Source organism: Pongo abelii, chromosome 3 (assembly GCF_028885655.2).
Source record: "Pongo abelii isolate AG06213 chromosome 3, NHGRI_mPonAbe1-v2.0_pri, whole genome shotgun sequence".
NCBI lineage: Eukaryota > Metazoa > Chordata > Mammalia > Primates > Hominidae > Pongo > Pongo abelii.
The window spans coordinates 36,680,973-36,706,783 of NC_071988.2; the positions used below are offsets into that span (position 1 = coordinate 36,680,973).

Here is a 25,811-nt window from a genome sequence, read left to right on the forward strand (position 1 = left end):
CCCTTGCTGGCAGGAAGTTGTGATCCTTTGGAGGGGAAGAGGCGTTCGGTTTTTGGAATTTTCAGCCTTTTTGCGCTGGTTTTTTCTCATCTTTGTGGATTTATCTGCCTTTGGTCTTTGATGCTGGTGACCTTAGGATGGGGTGTGTGGACATCTTTTTTGGTGATGTTGATGCTATTCCTTTCTGTTTGTTAGTTTTCCTTCCAACACTCAGGACCCTCTGCTGCAGGTCTCCTGGAGTTTGCTGGAGGTCCACTCCAGACCCTGTTTGCCTGGGTGTCACCAGCGGAGGCAGCAGAACAGCAAAGATTGCTGCCTGCTCCTTCCTCTGGAAGTTTCGTCCCAGAGGGGCACCCACCAGATGACAGCCGGAGGTCTCCTGTGTGAGATGTCTGTCGACCCATGCTGGGAGGTGTCTCCCAGTCAGGAGGTATGTGGGGTCAGGGACCCACTTGAGGAGGCAGTATGTCCCTTAGCAGAGCTTGAGAGCTGTGCTGGGAGATCCACTGCTCTCTTCAGAGCCGATAGGCAGGAACGTTTAAGTCTGCTGAAGCTGTGCCCACTGCCGCCCCTTCCCCCAGGCACTCTGTCTCAGGGAGATGGGAGTTTTATCTATAAGCTCCTGACTGGGCAGCTGCCTCTTTCAGAGATGCCCTGTCCAGAGAGGAGGAACCTAGAGAGGCAGTCTACTTGCCAGCTTTTCTTAACCCATTGTTCAACCAAGGCTATTACTGTCCTTCTCAGGACAGGAAGCCAGAGTAGCATGTGAAGGGGATTCTGCTTCCACTGAGGGAGACACTTTCTCAGCATTTGCAGCAGCTCTGGGGACATCCTTCCCAAGGATGGTGAGGTGGAAAAGTTCATCTTTTGTATTCTAAAACATTAGAAACAAATCCTAGTGTGGCAGGATATTAATTTACCAAAAGGTACTCTGTGGCATGTAAAACACCTGGAAAGATTAATAACAGATAAGCCATAAATGTTTTCTTTACTTTTTCGTTTTCTGGAAGCATGACCCTTTGCAAATTATGGGCTGTCCATTATTTAACAAATTAGACTATTTTATAGCCCTGTTTATTCATTTATTACTAGATGATTTCTGTGCTCTTCTGAAGCTCAGTAATTTACAACTCTGTCCAGTGGAACTTACTATGATGTGAAATACTCTGTATCTCCTCTGTCCAACATGAGAGCCAGTATGGGGCTACTGAGCACTTGAGGAACTGAATTTTTTAATTTTTACTAGTTTATATTTACTTTTAAGTAGCCCCAGCTAGAGGCTCTCAAATTGGATAATGAAGTTACCTTCTTTGATGTTGCCTTTCTTCGTATTGTGCGATTAAACTTTGTAAGATAGATTAAAGCATAGAGCCCCCAAAATCAAAATGCTGATATTTTCATATATGATAAAACCCATGGAATGGGCCATGAGAATATTTTTTAAAGAGCTGTCATTTATTTATCAGCCTTCTAAAACACTCAACTGCACTTAGACAAAGACCTGGAACAAGCCAGATCTGTGGGGGCCCATAGCCAAGAAACAGGAATCACACAAAGTCCCCAGGGTCTGCTGGGGCCACAAGGGGAAACTCATACTCTGAGCTTCCATCTCACCAAATGCCGTGCAAGCAGGAGGAAAAGAGTAGGGAGGGTCTTGTTTCCACTTGTGGGAAGCAAGGAAAGGAAAAGAAGAAATTTTCGAAGCTACAATTACTTTATGCAGATAGCAGCTGAGTGAAGGTAATGAAATCCATGATGCTCTCCATAGCACTTTTCAAAGAGTGAACTTGTGAAAGTTTGTTATAGACTGCCAGAATCTTCCTTAGTAGTCTTTGAAGTAGGGAGATAGAGAATCCTATTATCCTCGCTTTTCTGTAAGGCATACCTTTCATTTTTTGCCAGTACATGTTTTTCAGATATATATTGATGAAAGCCAAACTGCTTACAGATAAAACAGACATAAGCAAAATATCTCTCCTCATATGATAAAGTGTGATAATGACAGGGCTTTTTTTTTTTTAAGAAATGTAGGTGTTTGACTTGAAATCAGTATATAGTAATATTCTTTATGGTTTCCTTTCTCAAATTAATACTTATGGTAACATTATATACATTTGGTGATTTAATTGTCTCAAGTACTATGGTAACATCATCCCAGCTGCTTCAAACCTTAAAATTCTGTTTCCATTTCAAGACAGCAAAAGCCCATGCTCCAAAACCTTCAACAGTTAGCATTTCATTTTCTCTGGGCCCATGTCAGCAGTATAATCAGAAACAAAATAAGAAATTATAAGGTTCATTCCCAACGCATCATGGAATGAAAAATCTCTCTAAATAGATCTTAAAAATCACTTCCCCTCTGTAAGAGAAAACATGCTGCAAAGAGAAAAGTTAAAAGTCACATTAGCTTGACATTGTAAATAAGAACAAAGCCCACAGGTAAATTAATGCTCTTTATCCATTTGTCCCCAGGTCATAGATCTGTACTGGGGAGTGGAAGAAGATGACTGGGACAGCCCAGAGCTCCAGAAGACCCGCATGAAGCTGCTGGAGGATTGCTTGAAAACTTCTGCAGGTCCATGTTTTGTTGTGGGTATAAAAAAACTAATGCTTTATATTAACTTTTAGATGAACGTGAGAATTATTGCTGATTTGTGATTCATAAGGGGCTTTTTAAATGAGGGGGAAAAAGACTTTTTTATGTCTATTTAAACATTTTAAGCTGACTCCTGGCTCTCAATGTGTGAGAACAAAAAGCTTCAACTTTCCATAAGAAGTGCTGCAAATTAACGGTGAATAATTTGAAATGGTAATCAAAGGGATTGACTTGGGTTTGACAACAATTTCTACAACACCTTGTGATCAACAATAAGGATTACTCTTTTAGACCTACAATAATTATCCTAGGTTTTCTTATCTTATTGTATAATATATTCCATCATAGTGCTTCTATTTCTTAACACTAGAATTTCTGGCATTTTTTAACAAAATGGCTGAAACATCGTTGAAGTAAATCAAATATACTATGTCTCATCTGCCAGTAGCAAATGGTGCCCTGTGAAAATGTTTGTTTCTACAGTGATTTTCAGCTACATGTTCATTATAAGCTAAAGATCAACAGAGATATTTCAAGTGGAACATTATTATTAATTCATCATTATTTTCTAAAGAATACTCACTCCTCTGTGTAAGCACAGTGGTAGTAAGATAAATAGGTCATTCTATGGCAGGTGGTTGTGCAAAAATCACTGCCTTAATTTAGCCTAAGAAAGACTTTACCTTGAATCCAAACAGATCCTACCAATCAATAAGGGAAGTTGCCCCTTTGAACATAGGTTGCTCTAAGACTGACAGATGAGTGTTAAAATTACCAGTGAGTGCTATGAAAAAAAATCACACCGTACTGTTAAAAACTAGGTTCAATATATCAGCAAAAGTGTCCTTAATATTTATTTACATATCCATCTATATTTGGCTCCACATAGGATTAGGAAGACCTACAGAGATGATATCACAAATCTGACCAGCTGATGGTAAATTTCTTACCTAGGCTAGCAAAGTGTCTAAAGGCTGTATCATATAATATTTGTAGTATTCCATATATAGATAAGTTGTTTACTCACTACCTACTTGAGTGCTACTGTGTGCCAAGGGCTGCTCTTAAGCGCTGGGGGTATGGTAGGTTGACCCATACGAAATTGTTATTTTGTGGGCCAGTTCTTTATGATTCAACCTTAGAATTGAACTAAGAAGATAAAATTTTTTGCTTTCCCGGAGTTTACATTCTAATGTGGGTGGAAGGGGGAGAGGGCAGGCAAAAACCAAATAAGTAAGATAAACAGTAAGTCAGTTGGTGATAAGTGCTATGGAGAAAAATAGAGAAATGAAAGAAAAGAGAGAGTACCAGAGAGGGGAGAGATTTGCTACTTAAGATAAAGCAGTCAGAGAAGGTGTCACTGTTAAGGTGACTCTGAAGGGGAGATGGAAAGAGTGGCAGGAAAGAACCAGGTGTGGATATTCCAAGTCAGGTATTCCGGGAAGAGGGGTTGGCATGTTCAGGGAGAGGGCATGGGATGTGGGGAACATATCATGGGGCCTTGTCATCTTTTATGTATAAGAGACTATTTTTATTTTTAAGAGTAAGAAGACTATTGTTATGGCTCAGCATAATTGGGAACCATCGATTTTGGAAAGGTAATTTCAGTAAGACAATTCTATAATCTTCAAGTTGGCTTAAGGTTTTACCCTGAGTGACAGGAAAAACTGCAGAAGTGTTCTGAGTAGAGGAATGAAGTGATTTGACTTGTATTTTAAGCATGGCCTTGGCTTCTGGGTGAAGAATAGGGAACAGAGCAGGCAGACCTTTAGAGAGCTACTGCAGTAAGCCAAATGAGAAAAATACATGGTTTGGGGGGTTGGGGGAACGAACACCTAAAAACAGTGTCCTGTGGCCTGAAGGGAATGCAAAAAAAGTCCTGAAAGTTGTGTTAAATATCTGAAGAGCAAGTAGCAGAAGAGATTCTTTTCTGTGGGTCATCGGAGGATAGAACTAGGAAGCAGATTTCAGATTTGGGTGAAGAAGTTAAAGGATATATAGCTTTCTCTCAGGTTTTGGATCCGGTATCCCTGGGTTCTGACCTGATATTTCATAGCTGTGTGGCACTGCAGGAGTTGCTCCGCTATTCTGAGCCTTAGTTTTTTGTCTGTAAAATGGAAGTGATAATAATAGTTATCTACCTCATCGGGTCATTCTGAGAATCAAATGAAATTACAGGCACTTTTATAGTATTTCACACATAGTTATCCATTAAAAAGTGTTCGTTGTTTCTTATTGTATCATTATTATCTATCACAGCTGTCTGAAGATGAAATCACCTGGCTCAAACTGTAATGATGCATCACCAAAAAAAGTTTTTATCAAAGTGAAGAACACAAACCACTCTGACAGGGGTGCTATAGAAGAGACTCAAATATTGGAAGACAGGTTAGGCCAGATTCCGTTATGCTTAGAAAGCCAGATTTGGGAAGCATAACCCACTATGGGAGTGTCCTGGGAAATCTCAATTACTGTGCTCTCCACAGTTTTACTGTAATCCAGACTCGGAAATTCAGGAATGAGAGAGATGTTCTCCCCCTTTTATAACCCTGTCAAGTGCCATCCCTAAGCTAACTAAAATTAGACATGACTCTGAATTCCAATAATTTTCTGCTAGGAGAATAAATAAAGACTTTGCAAGTTTATGCAGGTTATAAGAGCAAAGGTTAGCTGATAGGACAGCAGCAACATCTTTATTGAGCATAAACAAATCATTTATCCCTCCTTCTGCTCCCCTGTTACATGTTTAAACTCAGGGAAACCACAATAAAACCCTGCAGATAGAGCTAGGATCATTCACCCCAGTGATCCTAAATCACACAAGGCTTATATCTCACAGCTTATAGAAAAAAAAAAAAAAGTACACCTCTTATGGCCTTTCCTGTTGTAACTATGGTGACAACTGGCATGTGTGTGTTACTTTTAAGCTCCAGTTTCCTCGCCCAGTGCTCCCTTGTGGATATTTCTAGAAGTCATGATGACCCCTGTGGGATGCAGAGCTTAGCATAATACTTCCCCTAATGCTGAAGTCTTTGGCAAGGAAATTCACCACTGCTGAATGAAAAAAAAAAAAATGTTTTTATATCTTCAAAGGCTTCACAGTCTTTAGCCTTTATGTTAGATCCAAATAAATTAAGGACCAGATGAAGCTTTCCTTTTAAACACCCAGGGAATTGAGGCCCAAAGGGAACTTAGTCTTCAGTATTGTTTGTGCTTGGCCTTTTTCAACTTCATTTCCTATAAGTTGTCATTTAGATAATGGCCCGAGGTTCCACTGACATGCAAGCTGTGCTGTAATTCTAGACAGCTGTTTTACACACATGTTTTTGTCCATGAAGAGATGAGGGTGCTAGAGTGAGGGGGCCTGGACATGTGTCTGGTCCTGCTCTCAGAGGACTAGCTTGGGAAACATTGTAAAGCATACATCATCTTACTGAGAAGAACAACATTTGAATACATGTGTAGAGAGAGGCAAGTACAGTGGGAAGAGCCCAGAATTTTCATTTTACAATCAAGCGAGAGCCCTGGTTCTCAGGGAACAAGTCACTAACTTAATTGTACTTTAATGATCACATCTATAAATATGGGAAAATAATAACAATAAACTAAAAGTAAATTTTGAATCAATTTCAAAGGATTGTTGTGGGGACCAAATGTGATAATATATGTATGAGTTCTTTGTAAACCCATAAAAGGCTAACAACCAGTAATTTTAGACCAAATAACTTAAAATGTGATTTATTTTCAAATGAGAATAAAAAGGTTTCATTTATATTAGGCATTTATGTGCTATTATAATTTTTCCCTTTAAAAATGCTGATAATCTAAATGTAAAAAGTATCAAGGCTTCATTCGGTCAAATGTTAAAGGATTTTAATTCATTCTTATGTGTACATTAATAAAATGTAATATTTGTAAAATACATATGGTACATATATATTTTGTTTTTCTAGATATGAATTTGCTGACATTTACTGACTAAAGGCTTTACCTATCCCAAGGAGGGATTCTGACCAAGGCAGCCCCTAGCAGGGAGACAAATCACAGCTGAGTAACAAAATCATCTTCTTCACCTTTTAGGTGTAAAAGATTGCTTCAGGCTTTGCAAAGTGTGGAAAGGTCAACAGAATCTCCCCCACCTACTTGTCGCATTACCTAGTCCATAGAAAATCCTTTTGTAGAGGGAGAGGAATATGGCCCTTTGGAGAGAGCAGAGGTCATGTGATGCTAATTATCTCATTATCTCATCCCCATCCTTCTCCATGGTGCATATTTATAGGGAAGAGGGGGTTTTCTTCTTGTCATCCCTCCAAATGTGGAGTACCCAAAAGAATTGCTTATGGACTTTGAGCATTGATCCTGGACCCTGAATACAGGCCTGCCTCTTGGCAGAGTTGATAGAAGTAGGTGACTTCAATCAGAAACATAAAAGGTGACATTATAACCGATCCCACAGAAATACAAAAGATCCTCAGGGACTATCATAAACACATCTATTCACACAAACTAGAAAATCTAGAGGGAATGGAAAAATTCCTGGAAACACAACCTCCCAATATTGAACAAGGAAGAAACTGAAACCCTAAGCAACAAATATTGAGGTCCGAAACTGAATCAGTAATAAACCTACCAACCAAAAAAAAGCCCAGAACCAGATACATTCACAGACAAATTTCACCAGATATACAAAGCAGAGCTGATACCTATTGTAGTGAAACTATTCCAAAAACTTAAGGAGAAGGGACTGCTCCCCAACTCATTCTTAAAAACCAGCATCACCCTGATACCTGGCAAAAGACAAAACCTGGCAAAAACACAATGAAAAAAGAAAACTACAGGCAAATATTCCTGATGAACATAGATGCAAAGAAACCTCAACAAAATGCTAGCAAACCAGATCCAACAGCACATCAAAAAGTTAAGTCACCAGGATCAAGTAGATTTAATTTCTGGGATGCAGGGTTGGTTCAACATATGCAAACCAATAAATGTGACACACCCACATAAACAGAGTTAAAAACCATATGATCATCTCCATAGACATGGAAAAAGCTTTTGATAAACATTCCTTCTTGATAAACATTCCTTCTTGATAACCCTCAGTAAACAAGGCATCGAAGGAATATACCTCAAAATAATAAGAGCCATCTATGACAAACCCACAGCCAACATCATACTGAAGGGGCAAGAACTGGAAGCATTCCCCTTGAGGACTGGAACAACATAAGAATACCCACTCTCACCACTCCTATTCAACACAGTACTGGAAGTGCTAGCTAGAGAAATCAGGCAAGAGAAAGAAATACAAGGCATCCAAATAGGAAAAGAAGAAGTGAAACTGTCTCTCTCCATGTATGATGTGATTCTATACCTCGGAAATCATAAAGACTCTTCCAAAGGGCTCCCATAACTGATAAACAACTTCAGTTTCAGGATACAAAATCTATGTACAAAAATAAGTAACATTTCTGTACACCCATAACGTTCAAGCTGAAAGCCAAATCAAGAATGCAGTTCTATTTACAATAGCCACAAAAAAATTAAAATACCTAGGACCACATCTAACCAAGGAAGTGAAAGATCTCCACAAGGAGAACTACAAAACACTGCCAAAAGAAATCACAGATGACGCAAACAAGTAGAAAAACATTCCATGCTCTGGATTGGAAGAATCAATTCATTAAAGTGTTCATTCTGCCCAAAGCAATCTATATATTTAATGCTATTTCTATCAAACTACCAATGTCATTTTTCATGGAACTAGAAAAAACTATTCTAAAATTTATATGGAACCAAAAAAAGAGCGTGAATAGCCAAAACAATGCTAACCAAAAAGAACAAAGCTGGAGGCATCACATTACCGAACTTCAAACTATGCTATAAGGCTACAGTAACCCAAACAGCATGGTGCTGGTACAAAAACAGACACATAGACAAATGGAACAAAATGGAGAACCCAGAAATAAAGCTGCACACCTACAGCCATCTGACCTTTGACAAAGTTGACACAAATAAGCAATGGGGAAAGATTTTCTGTTTAATAAATTATATTGAGATAGCTGTCTAGCCATGTGGAGAAGAATGAAATTGGACCCCTATCCTTCACCATATACAAAAATTAAGAGGATTAAAGGTTTAAATGTAAGACCTCAAACTGTAGTAATCCCAGAGGAAAACCTAGGAAATATCATTCTGGACATCGGCCTTGGGAAATAATTTATTAGCAAGTCCTCAAAAACAACTGCAACAAAAACAAAAATTGACAAGTGGTACCTAATAAAACTAAAGAGCTTCTGCGAAGCAAAAGAAACTATCAGCAGAGTGAACAGACAATGTACAGAATGGGAGAAAATGTTCAAAAACTATGCATCTGACCAATGTCTAATATCTAGAATCTGGAAGGAACTTAAACAATGGAAGGAGCAAAAAAGACCATTAAAAATGGGCAAAAGATATGAACAGACACTTCTCAAAAGAAGACATACAAGTGGCCCACAAACATATGAAAAAATGCTTATCAACACTAATCATCAGAGGAATGCAAATCAAAACCACGATGAGATATCATCTCACACTAGTAGGGATGACTATTATTAAAAACTCAAAAAACAACAGATGCTGGTGAGGCTGTAGGGAAAAGGGAATGATTATACATTGTTGCTGGAAATGTAAATTAGTTCAGCCACTGTGTGAAAAGCAGTTTGGAGATTTCTGAAAGAACTTAGAACTACCATTCAACTCAGCAATATCACGACTGGGTATATATCCAAAAGAAAATAAGTCTTTCTACCAAAAAGACACATGTACTCACATGTTCATCACAGCACAATAGCAAAGAATCTAGGTGTCCATGTCTAGTGGATTGGATAAAGAAAATATGGTACATAAACACCATGGAATACTACACAGCCATAGAAAAGCAAGAAATTATGTTCTTTGTAGCAACATGGATGAAGCTGGAGGCCATTTTCCTAAGTGAATTAACTCAGGAACAGAAAACTAAATACCACATGTTCTCACTTACAAGTGGGAACCAAACATTGGGTACTCATGGACATAAAGATGGCAACAATAAAAACTGGGGACTACTCAGCCACACACACATGCTGCCATCAGCGGCACAGAGAACGAGGGAGGGGGCAAGGGTTGAAAAACTATTGGGTACTATGCTGAGCACCTGGGTGATAGGATCAGTCGTATCCCAAACCTCAGCATCATGCAATACAGCCAGGTAACAAACCTGCGCATGTTTGCCCTGAATCTAAAATACAAGTTGAAATTATATATAAAAAAGCAGACAGCCGGGCGCAGTGGCTCAGGCCTGTAATCCCAGCACTTTGGGAGGCTGAGGCAGGTGGATCAAGAGGTCAGGGGTTCAATACCAGCCTGGCCAACATGGTGAAACCCCCTTTTCTACTAAAAATACAAAAAAAAATTAGCTGGGCATGGTGTTGCATGCCTGTAATCCCAGCTACTCGGGAGGCTGAGGCAGGAGAATTGCTTGAACCAGGATCCAGAAGGCAGAGGTTGCAGTGAGCCAAGATCACACCACTGCATTCCAGCCTGGGCTACAGAGCGAGACTCTGTCTCAAAAACAAACAAACAAAAGTACACAACTTACACTCTGCTGTCTTGAGCAACTAGAGTTTGAAAAGCTTAGTTACAGTATTGGAGAATCCGTCCCCACTCCACCATGTGTGTGGCATCCCTGGAGGATGCTCATAGCATCTCACTACAGTTCCTCAATCTGTAGTGTGGATGAGGTGGAAATTTGCTGTGGGAGAAGCATTGGCAGGTGACCCTAGGAGAGCCAAGCCTGATACCACGCATGCGATGAGAGGAGCACCAATTACCACCGATGGAGGCAGGTAAGAGGTTCTTCTGTGGCTTCGCATTTAGAGGGGTGTTCCCATACTGCAGGCAAAAGGAATCTTGCCTGCAGTATGCTTTGTCAACTCCCTGAGTTCTCAGTGAACCAACACTCATGTAGCATCCTCATCGGGGCTGTGAGATTACACACATATATAAACAAACACAATCTGTCAGCATTGGGTAAAGAAGCAGCAGAGACCAAAAGAATGGGCATATCACCATCGTTGCTTGAGTATAAGCAGATGTCAGAGCAGACTTCTGCCTCCACTTACACACACACACACACAGACACACACACACACTGCCATCAGTGGCACAGCTAGCAGGGAACAGAGAATGGGTCATGCTTATACCCACCACAGGCAGCTCCTGGCAGTGGACCCTAAGCCCAGTATGCACAAAGTAAGAAGAAAGAAGCCCAGAGAGCTACATTTTGAACTGGGCCATATTTTAAACCAAAAATATGACAACTTACAGGATTGAACTGTGAAATCTGTTGTTATTCAGTAAGTTTGTTTTTTGACTAGGCAGAAGAGTAAAGACAAGACAAAGTTTGTAGCTGTAATTGACAAAGACTAACATTCTATTTTTGTATATCACTGAGTGACACTCAAACTTATAGCAATATAGGTCAGTTCCTTCTCACCTTCTCACCACTCTCCTTCAGGTTAAATTATGTCTCCTTACAGTTTAGTTTCTTTAAATAATTTTCAGTAAAAGAAAACTATATGATGAGATTTCTTAAATCATATGAAATAATTACAGTATTTTTTAAATCACTTAGCTTTGGAAAAGATTTCACATTTATCCATATTCCAGTATGTTTGCTTTATCATTTAAGGTATACAAAACAAAATACACACATGAAAAAATAAAATAAGTACTTAATTTTCATTCATATTTTAAAGTGCCAGGGGGGTTTGTATCATTTAGTTCTAACCTTTATAAGTACAGTTCTACCAACCAAAATGTATTTTAAAATGAGAAAACAGTCATCAATTTGAACTGGAAAGTCATCTAAATTAAACAATCTAGCTTAAAAAGATCTTTCTTACAAATTTTATTTAAATAAAAATCTAAAGCCTCAGATTTTCCAGGTATTTTGCTCATATAGTCCAGAGAAACAAATATTTCTTTACTTATAAAAATGTTTGTCCAGTTGAAATCAACTAGTTATCATAGCTCTGAAATAGGTTTCAATAATTAGTGACTTGATATCACCAAAAGAGTTTTAGAATGGACAAACATGGAAAATTAGCTTTCTTCTCAACAGTATTTAATTGTCTGGTGAAAGCCAAGAGGGCCGTTGAAATAATTATTGCTAATATATTAAGGATTTCCACAGTAAACTTTTACTAACATATAAGCTATTTCTATAGCTTAAGCTTAGTTGGTGTAAGAAAGCATATTTTTATATGATAAAAAGAATTATGGAGAAAAAGTGAATGGGAGAGTACTCGGTCTCTTTATAATTTAATTGGTAAAGAAAAATGTTCACTTTTATAGCTGTAGTCCAAAGGACTTCTAAGTAGGCCAGCAACAACTTTTTAAAAAGGTAAAATGTAAACATCATATTTTTAAAATGATAGTAGGGCTGTGGAGACAAATGTGATTAGACACACTCAATTTCCAGAAGGAAATGAGTCATTTTTTGGTAAGCTGGCTTTACAGATAGAGGAACCCCAAAATCATTGGGAGTTTTCTCCATGAGGTAATTGCTGAGCACTGAGCAACATGGGAGGTTAGGAAGCTGGGATGGAAAGGCAGAATAAAGTCTCCAATATCTTGGTGTACAGGAGACAAAGTCCACTAGAATGTAGCACAAACATCTAACTGGTGTTGCCTTTGAGGCATTTTAATTCAAAGTAAGCAGAATCTAAAAATGCAACCGAGCCCCGGCCCAGTTCGGTTACTAATGGGAATGTGATAAGCCTCTCATTGCCCTATCAGTCTAACATAGGAAAGGAACCCCTAAATAACCATTATTTTAAAAATGAAGTTCAGAATACAATGAAAATTACAAGACATGCAAGGAATCAAGAAAATATGGCTAATTTTAAAAGGAAGACTAAAGAATAGATGAAACAAGTAGAAAGATAACACAACTATTTTTATTCACTGTAAATAATCTAAATCTTCCTATTAAATACAGGTTCAACTGTATGCGGTTTGCAAGAGTTCCCTTTAAAGGAAAGGGCATAAATCGGCTGAGAATCAAATGATAAAAGTATATATATCTATATCTATATCATATCTATAGATCTATATGCCATGGAAAGACTAACCAAAAGAAAATTACATCAATATCATATAGTAGGTTTTAAGTTAAGATAAAGTAGGATGTTTCATAATGATAAAAGGTTCAATTCAGCAGAAAAATGTAATATTTCTATATTTGTGTGCACCTAATAACATGGCTTCAAAATATAAAAATCTTCACTAAAAGGAGAAATAGACAAATCTACAGTCATAATTGGAGATATTTACAAACATCTTTCAGTATCTAAGAGAAGTAGAAAACAAATCCGGAAGTATGTAGATTTGAATAACATGATTTATAACATGACCTAATTAACATTTATAGAATGCCACATTCAATAACTGCAGAATATACCTTTTTTCAATTCACAGAACATTTGCTAAAGTGCAAAGGATGATCCATCCATATGATGACAACACAAGTCTCAACAAATTTGAAAGGGTTGTGCTCCGACCTCGGTGGAATTAAAAACTAAAAAATAACTGAAAGATGACTAAACGTGTCTAAATATGTGAAAGTTAACACCGTTCTAAATAAACTATGGGTCAAAGTAGAAAAATCACAAGGGAAATCTAAAAATATTTTGAACTGCACTAACATGAAAACTATGTCAAAACTTGTGGATTTAGCTAATGATACAGATTTCAAATTATGGATTTCTATTTTTTCAATGCTTAGAAAAAATAGAAATCCATAATTTGAAATTCATATAATTAGAAAAGATGAGAATTTGAAAATTAATTATTTAAGTGTCCGTCTGTCAAGAGGATAGAAAAAAAAGGAGAATTAGACCCAAGGCAATTGGAAGAAAAGGGCAATGTTCATCAGAGTATAACAGCTTTTAAAACACTTCTACAAATTATCAGTGCTATTTGTTCCTCTAAGGATAAATGGATGATAGGATTTCAGAGCTGGGAAGAGCCTTAAGATAATCTAGTAACTAAATAGTTAAAAAATCCTGATTACACACAGGTAAAATTGAAACCCGAAGAAGTGAAGGGAATTTTTATTTTCTGAATGTGTAAAATACAGTAGATACTGTGTTGAGCACGTTTCCTCTTTTTCTCATACCAACCCATGGGGCCGTTATTTCTCCATTTCTGTCAGTGAGGATGCTGAGACTTAGGTGATTTCTGCAATTTGCCTGATGTCTAACTAGTAAGGGATAAGAGCCAGGATTTCAGTCTAAGTCTCTTCAATTCCAAAAACATTCTTCCTACCAGCAGACCCTAAATGGTTTAACTGGAAGCTATAATGAAGTCTAGAACCCAAGTCCTTTTCTCCCTGTCTGTTCTTTATCTACCAAAGTAGAGGGATTGAACTATAAAGTCCTGTTCCAGTTTTCTTGGTGGCATTTTCTCACATACAGTTGAATGACTCAGATAACATAATCACTAGCCTAGTGTGTGATATACTTCTCTCTGGTAGGGAAGGAAGCTGTGTTGCCGCAGGCTTTAGTAAGATTGCTTCAGCCAAAACTTGGACTTTTTCATCTAATTTCCCTGGACTGAGAAACTCTAAGCTGCCAAAACCTGCACTTGAAAATGCCATAAATGCAAATTGTAAAAACAAAGATTTCTTAATTTTTCTCCCCTTGCACTTACCTAGCATCTAATTACAATGCAAGGTCCAGATCTGCTATATCCAGTGAACCTAAAGTCTCAATATGCTTCTAGGAATGTGTATTTTACATTGTTGTCCAATAAAACACAACAAGCAAGTTTCTATAGTGCCTATCATGTGTAAGACTGTGCTAAGTTATGTGAGCTAATGGTAAGTCATATGCTACCCTTGACCTCTTAAGCACCCACTTAAACAGAAAGAGGTGTGTGTGCGGTTAAATATGATACTGTTTGATAAGTGAGATAATATAATATTAGTTAGCTACTATGGAAGCCAAATGGAGAAACTGGTTTGTTCTGATTCAGTGTGTCACAAAAGGAATCACTAAGAGCTAGAAGGACTAAGAGCTGTCCATCTCTAAATCTAGGGCAGGAGAGGTGAGGGTACCTTGATTGTCCAGAGACCAGCAGTTCCTGGATGAAGGTAGAATATAGGGTTAGTGACAGGGCATTGTGGAACATGAGGCAAAAAATGTAATTTGAGGCCAGACCTTCTAAGTTAAATTTCAGCTTAAGCTTGTTAGCAGTGAGGAGGACATCCTGTTGAGATTTGTAACTAAAGGCAGTGAGTTCAAGAGGCTAGAAACAAGAGACCTAACTAGCAACCTAGCTAATGTCATGATCCAGGTGAAAGATACCCTGATGGGCTAAGGGGGTGAAATAGAAAGGTGGGCATAGATTAGAGATACTTCAGCGACAGAATTGGTAAGAAGTTGTTGACTGTTTAAGTGAGGGCTGAGGGAGAAGGATGAGTCTAAGGTGATTATGCTGATGCCCAGATTATTAGCTCTTCCTTCCATCACACCATTATAGATACTTAAATATACACACTGAAACACATGTTATGGAGAAATTTATGATCCAAAATTTATGAAAGGTAATTATTTGGTGAAATAAAATCTGTATTAACCACACAGAATGAATAATATTTTCTGTTTCTCACAATCTGTGTGAGGTTTCTTTTAATGAATTTAAGGTATATAAGTGCAGTTTTGTTACATGGATATATTGCCTAATGGTGAAGTCTGGGATTTTAATGTGACCATCACCTGAATAGTGTACGCTGTACTCATTAAATAATTCCTCATCCCTCACCCTTCTCCCCCACTTCCCTGTCTCTATGTCCATGGATACACATTATTTAGCTCTCATTTATAAGTGAGAACATGTGGTATTTGGCTTACATGAGGGTTTTGTATAATTCTTTTCCATCTTAGGTGGTATGGGAGGAGAGTAAAATTGGTAACCAAGAGTGAATAAAGAACAAGTTGAATCATAAAATCAGTGTGGACCATCAAAATTCGATGAACATTTCCTGCATTGGTTTTCACTCTCCTCCTTTAAACAATCAAGGAAGGAGTAATTTTCTAAATATGTGATGTAATAGGTCAAATGCAAAGAAAATGCAAAAGGTGGGGGGGCGGGGGGCGGTCAAAGTAGGTATTCTCTTCCCAGCTTGCAAATGCACACAGAAAATACCGAAACTGGAGGTCAAAGATTCTCTTCCCTGCTTGGAAATATGCACAGAATGTGCTGAACGTGGGCAGTCAAAGCAGGTCTTCTCTTCCCAGTTTGGAAATATGCACAGATATGGGATGGCCTTGTGGGACTTCTCCATTGTATGGCCCTTTCTGTATTCTCAGCTGTACATAGCAGCCCCCAAAGCACCAAGAGGTTCCTCACTCCTTTCTGTTCTGTTCTTTAGCATCTGTGCAGGATGTGCAGATGTAATTGTAGGATTATTACTGCTCCTCACTCCTTTCCAGTTTTGCCACATTTGGGAAACTACCTGCACAACTGTTCTGCAGATCTGAACCAAATAATTTGAGACAACTTAAATATATTATTTTTATCTTGTTTACACATGATATCTCTGATTATAGAAGAAATAATAGTTTTAACTGTTTAATTTTGACTGGAGAATAGGGAATTTCTGCTTATTTCTGCTTAGTTCAGCATTTACACTTGCCTATTGTTATACAAAAATATGTATTTTTAGTAATGAGTATTTAAGGATTTCCAAACCTATACTTAAGATCAATATTTCTGGACTAGAATATTTATATGCCACCAGCAATATTATATATAACTTAAAATTTATCCCTTTACACAAATGGATTGACCGCTGTACATTCCCTTAAGAGTAAAATTATTTTCTTGCCCCAAAATGGGAGCATGTTTGTGGATTTTTACTGAGCCTTGGAATAAGCAGCTGAGTAAGCATTTGGAAGAGGGTTTGAATGATGTTCCTGTGAAAATGGATATTAATTGGTCTCCGGCTTGAATCAGTTATAAATATGGAGGTGACCCTGATTAACCAACAGCAGGGAAGCAATTGTATCTTTATTGCCTATAGCAGTCTCAGTGAAGTACTGGACTCAGCTTTCTCCAAAATGTATCAGATGAGATATGCTTTTAAAGAATCTAGATTAGTTGTCATATCTATCTCTGTACCTCATTTCTTCAAGACAGGAGGAATGATGAGGCTAAAGATTGATTATAAAATATTAATGCTAGCCTTAATTTTGCCTCATTTTGTTGCTTATCTGAAAAGAACAAGCCTACAGACTAAATTTAGTTGGTGTTGGCTTTTTAGTCTGACTTTAATGTGGGAGCTTATACAGTATAAGCACATCTAGGGGCTTGGTACCCCCACACAGACCACCACACCTGCTTACATACACCCACACATTAAACCAATCTGGAGTAAACCAGAAGGTTAAACTTACAGAAGGCAAATTATTTGCCAAAGAAGTTCAATTTTTTTTTTCTTTTTTTTTTTTTTTTTTTTTTTTTTTTGAGACAGTCTCAGTCTGTTGCCCAGGCTGGAGGGCAGTGGTGCGATCTCAGCTCACTGCCATCTCCTTCTCCTGTGTTCATGCAATTCCCCTGCCTCCGCCTCCCGACTAGCTGGGACTACAGGTGTGCACCACCACGCCCAGCTAATTTTGTATTTTTAGTAGAGACAGGGTTCACCATGTTGGCCAGGCTGGTCTCGAGCTCCTGACCTCAGGTGATCCGCCCTCCTTGGCCTCCCAAAGTGCTGGGATTACAGGCATGAGCCACCATACCCAGCCAGAGGTTCAATATGTTAAGCAGTAAGTACATCTTATTAATCATAACCAGTTTTCTAATTTGCTTTTACTAGATGGCTAAAACTATTCAACAGTTTCTTTAGTAAAGTTCAGAAAACAAAGCTGTGCCTGCTAATTTTTAGCAGTGATATGAAAATGACTTTGCTCTTATTTGAATTAAATATGTTGAAGTGTCTTAGGAAATTGAGGCAAGAGGCTTCCTTGTTCTTACGTCATCATGTGTAATCAATAATTATTGTTGACACAATTGGCTTTTATTTACCTGAGGGAACCAAGTGCTTCACCCAATTCTCTTTTTTGATATCACAGACCAATGGACTGAACTTAACATCTTCTACATTTTTTATTCCCCTGGAGAAAATGTTAAAATATGTATTCAGGTTCTATCTAATTTTGCCCTGCAGTGCAGAACGCTTTTCCCTAAAAGTTTTCTAATGCAAGAAATGAACTTTACAATGGCAAACTTTTTATATTTTAACATTTTTTTCTAGAGTGAAGCAGAGCTGTATTCATGGTATAAACACTCCTAAAGTGTGAAAAAGGGAATGCAAATAAATTTTAGGAGATCAAGAAGTCATTTCTGTTTCTTCAAATATGGTGTATTTAAATAAGGCAATCAGTATCATTTTTATATAGTATGTTGAAAATATGCTATGATGGAATCTTTAAATCATTGTTAGATAAAATCAATTTTTTTGAATAATTATTGTACATTTAAGTACCTTTTTATTTGCATTTCATTTTACTTGTCTCTACCTCAACACTATATTAAAACTAAACACACTTATTTTTTGAATGGCTGACTTCTTATACTTGGTGAGTTAAGGATCTATATAAATATATAAAACATAAATGGAATAATTAAGCTGTATTCTGAGTACTTTATGTGGATTCATTCATTTATTCTTCCTCGTAATTTATGAGAAAGTTACTGTTGTTATAACCATGGTACAAATGAGGTAATAACTGAAAAAGAATAAAAGATTTCTGATTCTTGCCAGGACACGCAGCTAGTATTGTAAGGAGCGATGTAAGGCATGAACCCAGGTAGTCTGGGGCTAGAATTTACATATTAATTACTCTATACTGTTGCTTTTCAATTTGTCTTCACTCAGCTTTTGTTTTCCCTGAATGCAGATATGTTCATTTCAAACTACAAGTTATCTGGACCAACGGGTCTCAAATTCCATTTGGAATATTGGCCGCTACTAGTAACTCAACGTTTTAATATGATTTGTTTTCATATATATATCAAGGTCAAAGGATAGCATTCCTGACTTCCATCCTTCTCCCAGTTCCAATCCATGTTTGTCATTCTTTCCCTTTGGTTCCCAGATCTACTGCCGCGTATCTTAAGTCACACCTACATGCCAGTGTGCTGTGCAGCATAGAAAGCTCTGTTCATTTGTAGGAATTATTAGTTCATTTTTGTTAGTCTCCTATAAAAGCTATTATCTCTCTAATCCTTGGGGAGAAAGAAATTAAAGGATACAGACTTATATTATGAATGCCCTCTGACTGTCCTTATGCAGTATTGCTTCTCCCAGCTTCATATTGAACTGTGAAGACAGAACGCAAAGAAAATTCACAATGCTAAAATCAAGACTAAGTCAAGGAGGAAATTCAGCTATTTTTAAGATATATGGAGTTAAAATAAGATTCACAAACTGTGGACAATAATAGCAAACATTTACTTTGCATTATGCATGTGTCAGGTGCTATTCTGCATTTTGCATATAGTAATTCATGTAACCTCACAACAGCACTAATAAGGTAGGTGCTAATATTAGTCCCATTTTGCAGATAAGGAACATCTAGGATTTCAAGCCAGGCAGACTGACTGTGAGGTTCATGGTCATAACTACTCTCTCTCTAAATATTTTCCTTGCCACTTGATAAGAGATGCTTCATTCTAACCTCATTACCATTACCCACCCTTTGCCTAAATATCCAGACCAGTATCAAGAAGGACACCAGGCAGCTGTTCATTGCTGTATATGTACAGCTTTCTAAAAGGGTTGTCAAAGCTCAATCAGTACAAATTCAAGGGCTGCGGATCACCATAAACAAGGAATGTAATAGAGGTTTAGTAACTTATTGTAACTTGGCTTGGGTGTCACTGATAACCCATTACTGGTTTGTAATACCTTAATAGCACTGCATTATGGGAATTCTAAATATTCATATGCCTCATCACTGGAGATGTTTAGAGAATTAGCAGTACTGATAGGTAGAAGACCCAATTCAGTCTACTAAATATCTATTAGATGCTGCTTTCTGAATGAGGTGAACGGAGCATCAATTTGTTCTCCAGCAACAGATGGAGAAGAAGAGCTGACCAAGAACTAAATGGTCAGAGATCAGGACAAAAGGGCAAGCCAGACGTCCTGTATATTACAAACATCAAGTTTGGATTTTGAAAACCTTTAGAAAATGTTTTACAGATAAAGAAAGGTGGACTAAGAAGGCAATGTATCTGAAAATGGTTTGCTATCGGAAACAAAAGACTTTAGAAAACATGTTGGTATCTCAGTGGCATGCAGAGGACTCGAGACTGAAAACCGTGTAGAGAGAATAGACCAATATACAAAGACAGCTAGACGGTAGGGATGGGTGGTGATATAGTTTGGATGTTTGTCCCCTCCAAATCCTGTTGAAATGTGATCCCCAGTATTGGAGATGGGGCCCAGTGGGAAGTGTTTGGGTCAGGGGAGCAAATCCTTCATGAATGGCTTGGTGCTTTCCCCATAGTAATCAGTGAGTTCTTGCCCTATTAGTTCATGCGAGAGCTGATTTAAAGAGCCTGGCACCTCCTCCTTCTCTCTTGCTCCCTCTGTCTCCATGTGATGACACACCTGCTCCCCTTTTGTCTTCCACCATGAGTAAAAGCTTCCTGAGGTCCTGACCAGAAGTAGATGCTGGTGCCATGCTTGCTGTACAGCCTACAGAACAAGGAGCCAAAAAAAGCCCTCTTTACAAATTACCCAGTCTCGGGTATTCATTTATAGCAATGCAAAACAGACTAATACAGGTGGATTGCAGGGAAGACAAAGAATAGAACGAACACGATAAAAATCAGGTCAGTGATACAGATAATACACAAATATACACGAGATGGTTTCTTGGTATGCAGAAAGATATGGAAAAAGGAATGAGACAACAGAGAATGGAAATCTAATCCTAGAATTACAGGTATTTTCAGGGAAGACAGGAAAACATCAAGGTCAAAAGCAAAAATAATTGGAAGAAAAGTCTGGACAAATGATTGTTACTAGCAAAAACAAAGCTTTGATGAATCTAATGAAATGGAAATATATACAAGCAAATTAGGAATAAAGTTATTTAGCCACAGATACAGAAATAATAACAGCAACAATACTAATACTTAGCACTGACTGCATGCATCTAAGCTACATATATAGTATTTTATAAACACTACAAGTAAGAAAACTTTTTAAATTATGAGAAAATACTCTGTAAAACTCTGTGCTGAGAGTTTCTCAACCGAATGATATGAATGCTTTTCTGAGATATGTTAATCACCGAAGTAGCTTCAAGAAAATCTGGATAAACTGGTAACAAAGTTGTAACAAAATTCATCAAACAAAATTTATCACAGCATAACTTCTGAAAATTAGCTTCCTTTTGCTTCCAAAACATGGGCAAGGTGGTTCTACCTGTGTAATCTTCTGTGCTTTCAAAGAACATATTCCCATGGCCAAATACATTGTTCCATTGTGAAGGTAGGCAAAGGTGTAAAAGTTATCTTAATCATTTTTTAAACTAGCATAACCCTGACTCCCAAACCTGATATAACCAACTTTGTAATCTTTATAGTCATGCCTAGTGTCAAATTAGTGTTTATTGAAAGGAATTTGGATATGCAAGTGATTATAAAGAATATATAACAATTACCTATAATCTCATCATTCAAAAATTATCACCATTAATATTTTAACTAATATTTTAAATATGCCAGGCCCTGTGCTAAGTGCTTATCTGTATGTTTTTATTTAATTTCATTAAGAATCTTCTGCCATAGGCATTATTGTTGTAACCTCTTTTTTCCTGATGAAGAGACTGACACATAGAAAGATTAACTTGCCCAAGGTTGCCAAGCAAGCAGCCACAGGTGAGGTATAAACTTAGGAGGTCTTACTCTGGAATTCACCATTTTTTTTTTTTTTTTTTTTTTTTGAGACGGAGTCTTGCTGTGTCCCCCAGGCTGGAGTGCAGTGGCGCGATCTCGGCTCACTGCAAGCTCCGCCTCCTGGGTTCATGCCATTCTCCTGCCTCAGCCTCCGGAGTAGCTGGGACTACAGGCGCCCGCCACCATGCCCGGCTAATTTCTGTGTTTTTAGTAGAGATGGGCTTTCACCGTGTTAGCCAGGATGGTCTCGATCTCCTGACCTTGTGATCCGCCCGCCTCAGCCTCCCAAAATGCTGGGATTACAGGCGTGAGCCACCGTGCCCGGCCTCTGGAATTCAGTTTTAAACCATTGCATTATACTGTGGCCTTAGAGAACTTGTTTCCAGTATTTTATCATAAAATATTTTCCAATGATAATGTGCTTTGAAATCGTAATTTTAATAAGTGTATGATATTATAGCAAATGAATGAACTGTTATGTATTTAAACATTCCCTTTTTTTAGATATGAAGGTCATTGTCAAGTGTTTATTATAAATATTGATGAATTTAACATTTTCATATAAATCAAACTGCCTAATATTTTCTGTGAAGGTAAACTCTAAGATGCAGAATTACTAGGTCAAAGTTATGAATACTTGTGAACCATCTTGATTCTCTACTTGTTTTCTGGAAGGATTTTGCAATATGTGTTTCTACCCAGAGAAAATGAGAATGTCCATCTCATAGCAACATTGTCAGCTCTGAATAGTGTCACTACTTAAAACACTTGTAAATTAAATTAGATAGGTGAAAGAAGGGATATCATATTTATTTCACATTGCTTGGCTACCAATAACACTTAAAAATATTTCTATATATGTATCAGCCATTGGAATTTTTTATTAATTCCTGCCTCAGAGAAAGCAACAGAGCTAATGGTTAAGAACACAGACTCTCTTTTTTTGTCAGAGGCTCTAGAGCCAGATGAATGCTTCCAGGTTGTAGGAGGTGGAACACGGTTATATTAGACATATTGTTCTCAAAGGCTGACCTGGAAAGTTTCAGCCATTCTTAGAAATATAGGTTAATCCTGATCCTACAAACCTTAATCTCATTGAACCTCCATTTCCTCATCTTTATTGATAATACTACTTGATATTAATACTTCGTGTTTATTGTCAGTATTAATATATGCAAAGTGTTTAGTGCACAAATAGCCTAAAACATGGTGACTTTTAAAAATATTGGTCCACGCCTTCATGTCAGTCACATGGACCTCTATTTATGCTTATATTAGAGTTTTGCATGAGCTTATTCTCCCACAATACATTGTGAATTCTCAGGAGGAATTTTTATCTTTGTCCTTTGTCCCAAGTACCTAGCATAAAGCCTCATGTATTAGGAATACATATCTACTGTATTAGGCGAATGTAAAATTACTCAAATTCAAGGAACATTTTGTGATATGAGGTGTCATGATTCCATCTAGCCTCTGAAACATTTTATCATTTTCCTATTGCAGAATTCTTAGAAATACTCAAATTTGGGTTCTCAAAGGCAGCTTTTAGAGATTTAACTGTTTGCTGACCACTTTCTTTAGGACAGACTCACTTATAGGCCAGTGCCATATAGACCAAACTCAGTGGCAGATGCAAGAGTAGGGACCACCCCAATCACCATGTGATTTGATGAGCAAAAATGTAGCAACCCCGCAGCATTGCCTCAGCAAATTAAGTGCTCACTTCCTTCCTTCTCTTTCCAATGAAAGAGAAGATAATTTTTTTTGAAAATATAACTCAATATTTAGCTTATAAAACAAAAAAAAATGAAATTCACTCATAAGGTTTTATAAAGACTTGCAAATGTCCACATAATTTTTTTCTTATTATTTTCACTGTCAGACCAAAATTGTTATAAAAGTTCAGGAGACTGGGCGTGGTGGCTCACACCTGTAATCCCAGCACTTTGGGAAGCCAAGGTTGGTGGATCACCTGAGGTTGGGAGTTTGAGACCAGCCTGACCAACATGGAGAAACCCCATCTCTATTAAAAATACAAAAAAATTAGCCGGGCGTGGTAGCACATGCCTGTAATCCTAGCTACTCAGGAGGCTGAGGCAGGAGAATCGCTTGAACCCAGGAGGTGGAGGTTGTGGTGAGCCAAGATCACGCCATTGCACTCCAGCCTGGGCAACAAGAGCGAAACTCTATCTCAAAAAAAAAAAAAAAAGTTCAGGAGGAAAGACATCTTCAAAATAAAATAATTTAAAATAGTTAATAATTTAAAATAAGTTTGAATAACTTAAAAGTATATGTTTAATTTCAATGTATTATAAGTTTAAATAACTTAAAATAACTTTAAAACATTTTTTAAATGTTTCACCACAAAAAAATAGTATGTGAAGTGATGGATTTTTTAAATTAGCCTCATTTAGTCATCCTGCATTGTAAACATATAGCAAAACAGTGCGTTGTACCCTGTAATTCTATACAATTATTATTTGTCAATTAAAAATTAATCATTAAACATTTTAGGTTAGAACTTCTTCTAATTAAAAAATAGATTTCTAAGCCTAACTTTGATTATGATTAAGAAAATATTCTATGGTTCTCTGTGCCCTTCATCCACCTGTATCCCACCCTCCCAAACTTATGTTCCTGTGTCTGCTGCACGTCCCTGCCAACAACCACTTCACAAAATATTAACTGCCTTTGATTTGGAAAACATTATTCTGCTCTCCTATATTGATGTCTGAATTGAAATAAAAGAAATATGACAGTCATCTTTATGGACAAGTTTAAGTTCAATTTTATTATCTAAGCTTCCTCAAAGAGAAAATGAAAAACAGTCCCCCCAAAATCATAGTATTAGAGACTTTTGGTTAAGAAAGTGAACATTGTGACAGGGTGTCAGTTGTTGTCCATTTTGGATGATGGAGCACAATTTCAAGAAAGGAAGGAAGTCCATTTTCCCAAGTAACAATGGCAAATGCCAGCCAAATTCTAACCTAATTTTGCCAGGATCTTAGGACAATTCCCCAACTTGTTACACAATCACCATTCTGCTGGCTCTTGTGTTTTGCCTTGTTTCCCTGAATGGTTTGTTTTTTATTTTTTTTCTTAATTTGAGTGACCTTTGAGCCAGAAGGACTTGTAATTTGGTGACTCTTGTGAAAGTGTTTCTTTTTATACACTCCATGTGTCCTCTCTAAATGTAATTTTATAAATCATAAAAATATCGCAAGAACAAAAAACCAAACACCGCATATTCTCACTCATAGGTGGGAATTGAACAATGAGAACACATGGACACAGGAAGGGGAACATCACACTTCGGGGACTGTTGTGGGGTGGGGGGAGGGGGGAGGGATAGCATTGGGGGATATACCTAATGCTAGATGACGAGTTGGTGGGTGCAGCGCACCAGCATGGCACATGTATACATATGTAACTTACCTGCACGTTGCGCACATGTACCATAGAGCCTAAAGTATAATAATAATAATAATAAAAAGAAAAAGAAAAAAAAATTAGGCTTTTTCTGTAATGCTGGGCTCAACAACTGATTTCTTTAAAAATGGAGAAGTTTAAAGAATTAGGCTTTTTGCTGAAATTCACAAGGACTTACTTGTTGTTTTAAAGCTGCTTTGGGAACAAACATTTGTTTTGATAGTTTTACAAGTAGAAACTATAAAACTAATGGAATTGCTCGAATTCATTTGTGTTGAGGTTATAAAGCTGCCTACAATTTCAGTTCACATTTTAGAACTCAACTTTCAAGCTAATTGTGGAAAGGAAATCTGAAACTTGCCAAATCCTTGATAATCTGGACTCCTCACTTACCCCACTCAACTCCCCCAAAAATCTTTCATTCTAGTGGTCTGGTAATTCGGTGGAAAACCACATGACAGGGTTCACAAATTTATCCAGTGTTTTTTATACCTAAGGATAACACTTTCTGGTCTGTTTTGCAGGCTTTTCACAGGAAGAATTGTGATGGTCAGAGCCAATGTAGTCGGTCAAATCTAAGACTAAGAATAAACATAACAAACACATCCAACATCATTCTGTTGGAAGGACTTAAGCCAGTTAGTCCTTCCGACAGAATGATGAGGATGGTACTGTTGTCTGCACTTCACAGAACAAACAGAGACACAGAGAGATTGAATAACTTTCCCAGAGTCACACAGTAAGTGGGGAGCCAGAATTCAAACCCTAATAGTGAGTTTCAGGGTAC

At 37.5% G+C, this 25,811-nt stretch overlaps 1 protein-coding gene across 1 annotated transcript in view; it reads left to right on the forward strand.

Annotated features, from left to right (window-relative positions):
- Positions 1 to 25,811, forward strand: part of NWD2 (NACHT and WD repeat domain containing 2) — a 208,527-nt gene that overhangs the window by 113,286 nt on the left and 69,430 nt on the right. Inside the window, exon 3 of the mRNA XM_003776437.5 lies at positions 2,473 to 2,589. Coding sequence (XP_003776485.4) covers positions 2,473 to 2,589 — 117 coding nt within the window. The remainder of the gene's footprint in view (positions 1 to 2,472; positions 2,590 to 25,811) is intronic.